The sequence below is a fragment of the Lactuca saligna genome, chromosome 1 (assembly GCF_052625555.1).
Source record: "Lactuca saligna cultivar CGN05327 chromosome 1, ASM5262555v1, whole genome shotgun sequence".
Taxonomy (NCBI): Eukaryota; Viridiplantae; Streptophyta; class Magnoliopsida; order Asterales; family Asteraceae; genus Lactuca; species Lactuca saligna.
Window position 1 is genome coordinate 68781617 of NC_136417.1, and position 8669 is coordinate 68790285.

The following is an 8669-nucleotide window of genomic DNA, read 5'->3' on the forward strand; positions in this document are numbered from 1 at the left end:
CTATTGTTTCAATTTTGTTCTCAAGAACTTTTCTCTTGCAATTTGGTTCTTATTTAAGGTTTTTTTTTTTTTTTGCATTTTGCATTTTGGTCAAAAACTGTTCCAATTAAAATGACTATAGTTTTGGAACAAAAATAATATATTACTCGAAACTGAGACCACGTATGTTACAACTTACAAGAACCTCAAATGAGGATAAAATTTGCAAGATAAAACTTTTTGGGACTAAAATTGTAAAATTTAGCTATATTCAAGGACTAAAATTGTAAAAACATACCTTTTATTTATTTTTTGAGGTTCTTAATGGAATCCAATGTTGCTTTATGGGTGTGTTTTATCAAGGATTTGTATGGTAAGGATGATGGGTTCGGTTTAGGAGATGTAACCACAAACACAATTAGATCCTTTTATCAACTCCATGATAAAGGCATTCACTTGGAGGATTTTTGAAAGGATGATGCTTTCACTAGTTCTGGGGAGATGTTTGACATGACAATACGACTTTTAAAACTATGTTTCTTAGAGTTTATGCTTTGGAAACAAATAGATCATCTACTATCAAAGATGATATGGCATAAGGGTGTGGTCGAATTGCTTTGTGTAGGAACCCTATAGATGGAGCTTAAAATTTGCAATGGGAAGATGTGAACATGTGGAAGATGTGGCGAGTAACACACTAACTAATGTTGTGGTGACTTGATAAGACATGTGAGAGATGTGGTGAGTAACTCTTTAACCTATGTTCAAATCATGACACTATTCAGTCGATGTGGTCATGAAGGTTTATATGTAGTAGTTCCGGATCGAACGGTTAGCCGGTATGCAAAAATTGGCTAAAAAACCTTCGTTTGGAAAGTTTTCTTTAAAAAAAAATAGGAGTTAAACTGATTCTTGATTCTATTATTTTTCTGATAAAAAAACACAAATGAGAATGGGGGTTTATTAGTGGTCACGATTCTATCAATATTTAGTCCCTGTTAAAATGAATAATATTGGATTGGCGGATTCACTTAGATATGTTGCTTGCTCTGGATAATCTTCACAAGAGAGGTATCAACGTTGGTTCCGTCCTTTGTCCTTTATGTGTATAAAAATTGAAAACAAGTCACTTCTTTGTAGTGGGCCCTTAACTTTCCCCAATATCCAAACTATCAATAATGTGTTCTCGGATGTCGGTATTCGCACCTAGAATTCGAGCAAAACCCACCAATTATAAAAGTCAAAACCATTCCTTCCGTTCCAAACCCAAATTGAAAGGACACTTATTTAAAACTTTCATTTGATCAAACATTAAACAATTTTAGAACTTTGCCCCTTCTATTTAAAACGTAGTTTCAATTTAAATCCTTTTGTATTTTAAAAATTTATTTTCAGTCCTTATTACTTTAGTTTATTTTTCTTTTTTCTTTAATTTTTATTTTTTTCAAAAGTATTTTCCAAGACTATGTAACTATACTATGCAAAATCGTTGAGTTTTAAATAAGTATACAAAATAACTTATTAAAAGGTTTTTATTCTTTTTATATATAAGCATATTTATAATAAAATAATATATATATATATATATATATATATATATATATATATATATATATATATATTTGATCAAACAAAAGAAAATACAAAATAATATAACTATATTTACATTTATGGTCCTTTAACTTACCCTATATATAAAATAAATATCCTATCTTTATTTTAATGTTGTTTAAATGAATATCACTACGATCGTCTATTTTTTAGACAAACAAGGTTTTGCACAAAGTGAAAATTGGTTGATTCTGTCGGATACTGGATTCCTCATTGCTAATAACTATAGTGTAATCGTCTATTTTTTAGACAAACAAGGTTCGTCGACCTGTTTTCCGCTTTGCATGGCCCGCAAGACATCTCACATCATAGATCTATTGTTATCGTCTTCGTTTATAATGGTCATACGGGTGTTGTTATCGTCTACGTTTATAATCATCGACCTGTCAAATACGGATGTTATTGACACTTAAATATTGGGTCAACACGATTGTTCTAAAAAGTCAATACAACCATTCGATTTGAAACCCAATTTGAAATGACATTTAAACAATATTATAATACTAAACTTTATTTTATATATTATTTGTATACAGAATTTTTTATCACGTTTTCTTTTTTCTTTTATATATATATATATATATATATATATATATATATATATATATATATAATATCTTATTTAATTTTTTATCTTTTGATGAAATGAAATATGGTATTTTTTGTAATTAGTTTTAAATAAGTATATAAAAAATAACTTATTAAATAGTTTTAAGTCTTTTTTAGAACGGAAATATTAATTTTTTTTTCTTTTTAGAACAGAAATATATTTTTTTTAAAACAAAATATTAATATGATAAAAAGACTAACTTATCATTCTTTTTTTTATTTTCTTTTATTTATTTATTTATTATTATTATTATTATTATTATTATTATTGTTATTATTATTATTACAATTTTATTTTTTCTTTATTTTAATAGACGATATTAATAGTAGTTGTTATGACGGTATAATAGTTGTTTTTTCTTATATTTAAGATTATTCGTTTAAATAGTAACAATAAAATCTTTTAAAGCTGAATAAAAAAATAAAGAATATAAACAAATGATGTAAACGGAAAACACATAAAATAACATTAAATAATTATATTTGATGTTTAATAGTTATTCGGAGTTCTATTTTAATTTGTTTATTTGAGAAAAAGATTAAAAGAAATAAAAAATAATAAAAAAACATTGTATATTGTGGCCGAACAAGGCGTAAAAAAAATATTAAACTGTATATTCGATTAAGATGTCAAAAATATTAAAAGATTTTTAAACTACACAAACAAATATGAATAAATAACAATATGATATATGTAATTTATATAATTAATTTTAAAAAAATAATAATAATTTTATAAAAACTCTATACAAATTCTATTAAAAATATAAAAAAATATGTTATAATAATAATAATAATAATAATAAATTGTTAAAACAAAAAAGAAAAAGAAAAATAAATAATAAGTTATTCTTTTATAGGAAACAAAGGACTAAAACCACAATATTTAAAAACTACAGGGATATAAGATATTTATTTGTAAATTTAGAAACCAAAACTATAAATCAGATCAAAACACAAGGACAACTTCTGTAATTTACTTAAAAAAGAACGTGAAAATAGTTTTGAAAACGAGACTGTATAATCATTACATTTTTAATATTATTTTAATTGAATTTATCGGTCAATGGTTTTGGTTTTGTGTAGGTTGTTTTGACTTTTATCGTGTGTGTTTAAAATCCCCCTGTGTTCTCATTTATATCAATGTTGTCGCATCCCAAATGAAAGGGCTAGATGTCATTGTTCTTGCGCCATGGTGAATTCTTCATAGATATCACAATACCACTTTATTCCGGCCCAACAAACCGAAGAAAGCTTTTAACTTTGAAAATCATATTTTTTTTGATTTACAATAAAAGTATGAAATTAAAGTTGAATATGGTTGGATGACTTCAATATTCCATTATTGCTTTGTACTCTTTGTAATGTTTAATTCTTAACTTATTAATATGTTCAATTATCCTTTACACCTAATAATCCAAATATCTAAACAAAAAAAAACTTAGTAAAAAAACAAGTAAAAAGGGTCGAAAGTTTTTTTTTTTTTTTTTTTTTAATATATTGAAATACTTGTAATCTTCTATATCGTTTTCTTGCTAAAAAGTTAACTTATTATCTTAACAACACAAGTTTTCGATGGTTATGCATTTTCAATAGTTGAAACAGAAGAAACAACACTCGCAATCTCATTAATAACTGTGTTGGAGCTAATACATGAACGCGCCACTTCTAGCATCAATTCCACCTCTTTCTTATACTGCAAAAATTCACAATTATCTAGATTAATTCAAATTCTTATAATTAAGTTTCTAGAGCCATTTTAATGACGTGGCATCTTTTACAGACATGAGATTAAGAACAAGTCTCAACCCCCACCTTCTTAGGTAGGACAGAACAAAACAATCATTTTGTCTTATTGATACCAGTCTCAATTTCAGTCCACTGTACAACATGTTTTGTCATGTCATGTCCTGTGTAAGGTTAGGGTTGTACCTCACTGATAGCACCCGACTTTATCTTAGATTGCATTACGCACCATTTCTTAAAATGCACACCTGTTTATTCAACCAAAAGCGAAAGCATAAGGGTATAATTGGTATTTAATAAATTAAATGACCGTTTTCTTTCATGAATGTAGAAGGGTACTTACCAACTTTAACATCAATAGAGCATGTGGATTCGGATGTAGTCACCATAGTCCATCTACAGTGCACCTGTTAATTTCAATAATATAAACATTTTTGATCCCTATGTATAGCTATTTGTTCAATTTTGGTCTCAAAAATATTTCTCTTGCAATTTTGTTCCTTATTTGAGGTTTTTGTAACGTTTTTTTATCCCTGTTCCAAGTAAAATGACTTTTTCGGACCAAAATTGCAAAAATCAGCTATACTCATGGGCCAAAAGTAGTCATTTTTACTTGGAACAGGGACCAAAACCGTTACAAAACCTCAAATAAGGACCAAAATTGCAAGAGAAAACTTTTTGGGACCAAAAGTGGTCATTTTACTTGGAATAGGTACCAAAGACATAACAAGAACCTCAAATAATGACCAAACTTGCAAGAGAAAACTTTTTGTTTCCAAAATTGTAAAATTCAGCTATACTCAAGGACCAAAAACGTAACTTTCTCTTAAAATTTAAATCATCATAACAAATAATGTCAAAAGCATACCTCAAAATAAGATCCAAATGGAACATCATGTGCCTGTTGCACAGTTTCAAACACCTATAAACAACAAAGTTAGAAAAAAGCAATCAACACAAAAAGTGAATATAACAAAAATACAATAACTTTAAAAAAAAAAAAAAAAAACTCACGAGAGATTTTCTGTCAGGGGACAGCAAGGCGTGTTGCCACTCTGTCATGGATGTGTCTGGCGGACACATAGGACTATTACAGAGGCACCTAAACGTAATTTCCCTCACTTGACCATCATATTCATCAGCAGAATGCCACTGGCCAATCTACATAACCAAATAAAAAAAAATAATAATAATAAATAACAACACAAAAACTATAAATTCATAATTTAAAAAAAAAACCCCGATTCTTACATTTAAATTTGTATCCTTCCGCGCTGCACGATATTCACTTGTGAAATTTGAACCATCACTCAATAACAAGTCAAGAAATTGTTCAGCAGTACTTGGAAAAACATCCTAAGTAATTAAAATTTAAATATTAAAAGTTACAAATAAATTTAACAAAAAGCACACACTAATAATAATAATAATAATAATAATAAATAGTTATTTCCATACAGTATATATGCCAGTGAGAACATCCTCTTGAACAAAAGGCTGGTGTTTGTTTGGCACACTTTCTTCTAGAACCTTCACTGTTTTTTTACGGTTTAAAGAGCTACTACTTGCTCGTAATTCTGACTGTTGTTGCTCCTGTACATTGTGGATTCATGTCAATTACATTGGGAAAAACAATTGATAACTCAACACAAGAATATACATGGAAACTCCAAAACCAAAAGAAGAAAAATATCCACTATATCATAAATTGTTACAATCACATATACACATACCTTCTTCTCAGCTTCTACCATTGCATGGTAATTCTTTGCTGTACGTTGTAAAATTTTTATCGCGTGATTTCTATTCCAAAATGATGCAAACATATATCTAACTCTACCTGTAAATTTGAAGAATAAAATATATTGAGCGATGGAAATGACGGAAATACCCTTGTATGTGGTTTATTGAATTTGAAACTAACCATCTGGACTTCGCAAAGGGGGGACGCCATGTCCACCTGCACCCATGCGAAGAACTATCGTTACCGCTGGATTAATGACTGCGTGTTGACTCCTTCGTATCTGCAACAAAGGGCGTTTTCGTCATTTTCGTCAATAGCAATTGAACGACAAAAGACAAGAGAGAGACTACATACCTCATCTATATCTCCAAAAGGAATAATGACCTGTGAAAGGGTAAAAAGGTAAAGTCAATGCATATTTTCATTGGTCAACCTATTTGATAATGATGTTTTAAATAATTAATTAATTAACCTTCATTTGTTTGGAGAAAACATTAGAGTGGAAGCAGATATGCCAAGCGGAAACATACATTCGACCATGATACAAGAATGATCTTTCCATTGCACATGAATAGCTGTGTTGAACAATCTGAAACATAAATTTTAATTTTTATATCAGAATCAGATTATTTTATAATTTAAATTAAAAATTAAGATTAAAAGTTAAAAGAACTTTGCCTCATCTGGTAGAAGATCAAATATTGTCTGTAAGGGTCCAGGCTTTTGATGTACAACTATTGGCCCTTGTTTATATACCGAAACTCGTCTTCTAGGGTTAGCTCCAGCATATCCCTTCAAACCCCTAAAAAACAATTTAATTAGACTAAATTACCATTTTACCCTTAATAAAAAAAAAAAAGATTTCGGAGCTGTTTCCTTTTTTCCTTCATTAAGTCATGTATGAATAAAGTGGTGCATGCATAAGGTTTGTTTCTTTTCTAGACTGAATAAACCGTCTGAACGAAACTAAATGACAATTTTACCCTTACATTGTAATATTTCTTTCACAATACTCATCAATTTTAACAAAAGAAGGGCAAATTGGTAAGAAGTAATTCTGTCAAGATTAAGTGCTTAACCCATTAAACACAAAAACAGAGCATCATTATACCTGGAACTGGTCATGGAGTGTTTAATTGTTCTAATATGGAGACAAACCTGACAAAAAGCAATGTTTTTTAACAGTTCTGGTTAATTATTTTAAAAGGTTGACAAATGAAAAGATGAATTGACCAACATAGAAGAGGAAATAAGACAAAATTACAAACCTGCCCTGGAGAACTACTCAAAGGGTGCCATACTGCACCAGTATGCCCTTCATTTTCAACAGGAATAGTTACAGAACCAAGAACAGTGCTTTTCCAAATTATATCCCAGTCATATATTGACACATTGATCTGTCAAAAAAATGAGTAATGATTAAAAAATTTAATAAAAAAAAAAAACTATTTGTGTGGATAATAGTTAAGCTTACCTTTACAGGAAGTTCATCCACAGAAAAATTGAATTCTTCTCCCCACATTGGATTTCTTGAACCAGGAACCATTGAGCTGCAGATTAACATGAGTAAAAATCTAAGATTCTTAATGGAAATTAACTAAATCTTGCTATAATTTTTACCTAAATCGCTTTTCTGTACCACATGTGATGATTGCATAAGGATCTGACATGCCATTCAGGTTAGCACCAATAAGATTCTTAGCTGCTAACAGTTCCACCTTCAAAACATAAAAAAATATGATGCTACAAATCAGCATGAACAACTTGAAGAAAAAGGGATTTAGATGTATATATATATATATATATATATATATATATATATATATATATATATATATATATATATATATATATATATATATATATATATATATATATATATATATATACCTTGATCATATAAGCAGAGCTGCCATTAGAGTCACCCTTCTGTTGATCTATCTACAAAAATAAGTGTAGAAGTCATTGTCATACAAATGAACAAAAGTAAAGTAAAATTGAACAACTCTATCAGTTGTTAACTTCTAATTTGATACTGATTTTGTTAAAAATGTAAGCAACGAACTTGAAAGTTGTCATACATTTTAGTGAAGCTCTAGAAATCGATTCAATTACATAGATAACATCGTGTTGAAGTATCGGTTATTCTTGGAAAAGAAGTATGATTATCATTCAGGTTATAAATCCTCGAAAAAAAAAAAAGCTTTACACAGCACAATCCACAGGGTTACTCACGAACTTGATGCAAATTAGGGTAACTATCGCAAATGATGACATTAGAAATTACATAAAGTCAGAGGATATAATCGCGATAATCGTTAGGAACTAAGATCAGTCACCTTTTCTTTGTCATCTACGACATCACCGGAAGCAAGAGAGGAGTTATCAAACTGGGACCGATCACCAGCGCCGATGAAACCGCCGTCGGTGAAGAACCAGTAAGCTGCAATTACAAAGCACGCGGCGGCGACGGTTACTTGGACCTCCCACCATGAAGGTAGCAAAAACTCAATTGCGGTTTCCGTGTTCATTTAGAGAGAGATGTATCGTGTATCATGTATATGTATATGTATCTAGATTACTGAAGGTAATTGAGATCATGGTATGAGAATTTTACAGAGGATCACTGTCGACTGATTTTCCTTTGGACATATGGAGCACATTAAATTGAAAGGGATAGATGAAGAAGACGGGTAAATTGTGATTTTGGTTCTTGATTCGTTATTTTGGAAGTGTCGGAAGCAAAACACGAAAATGAGGGGAGAAAATATCGGTTACATCCGATTTGGTTTTTAGTTTTTACCAAGTAAGAAATATATTTTTATTAAACCAAAGTGAAATCTTTAGAAAAGTTTGTAGAAATTTTTTTGACAAAATTATAAAAATGGTGTCTATAGTCGGCAAAATTATGTTGTTTTGTTATGATGCATTGATGGTTAATTTTGGATACCTTGTGTTAATTTCGAATACCTTGTGTGGT

At 29.4% G+C, this 8669-nt stretch overlaps 1 protein-coding gene across 2 annotated transcripts; it reads right to left on the bottom strand.

Moving 5' to 3' along the window:
* Positions 1–3687: 3687 nt before the first annotated feature.
* LOC145039320 (BAG-associated GRAM protein 1-like) lies at positions 3688–8447 on the bottom strand. Of its 2 annotated transcripts, none has more exons than XM_078987391.1 (18): positions 8029–8447; positions 7580–7630; positions 7310–7407; positions 7164–7239; positions 6958–7086; positions 6801–6847; positions 6368–6491; positions 6162–6278; positions 6044–6073; positions 5870–5969; positions 5679–5785; positions 5404–5538; positions 5197–5301; positions 4960–5106; positions 4814–4867; positions 4289–4352; positions 4132–4193; positions 3688–3895 (listed from the first exon to the last, which is right to left on the bottom strand). In XM_078987391.1, the coding sequence occupies exons 1-18, from the start codon at positions 8218–8220 to the stop codon at positions 3779–3781; spliced, it is 1755 nt and encodes a 584-aa protein (XP_078843517.1). In that variant the 5' UTR covers positions 8221–8447; the 3' UTR covers positions 3688–3778. The 2 variants fall into 2 exon arrangements, with proteins under 2 accessions (XP_078843517.1, XP_078843523.1); XM_078987397.1 differs by having other exon boundaries at positions 3689–3895; positions 7580–7626; positions 8029–8051.
* Positions 8448–8669: the final 222 nt, after the last annotated feature.

What these genes read in the sequence shown, in the direction of transcription:
- LOC145039320 (XM_078987391.1), bottom strand. Translation starts at nt 8,220, where the DNA reads ATGAACACGGAAACCGCAATTGAGTTTTTGCTACCTTCATGGTGGGAG. An exon ending in TGGATGAACTTCCTGTAAAG is followed by an intron (nt 7,087 to 7,163) that starts GTAAGCTTAACT and finishes TTTTTTTGACAG; the next exon opens with ATCAATGTGTCAATATATGA. An exon ending in CCCCTGACAGAAAATCTCTC is followed by an intron (nt 4,868 to 4,959) that starts GTGAGTTTTTTT and finishes TGTTGTTTATAG; the next exon opens with GTGTTTGAAACTGTGCAACA.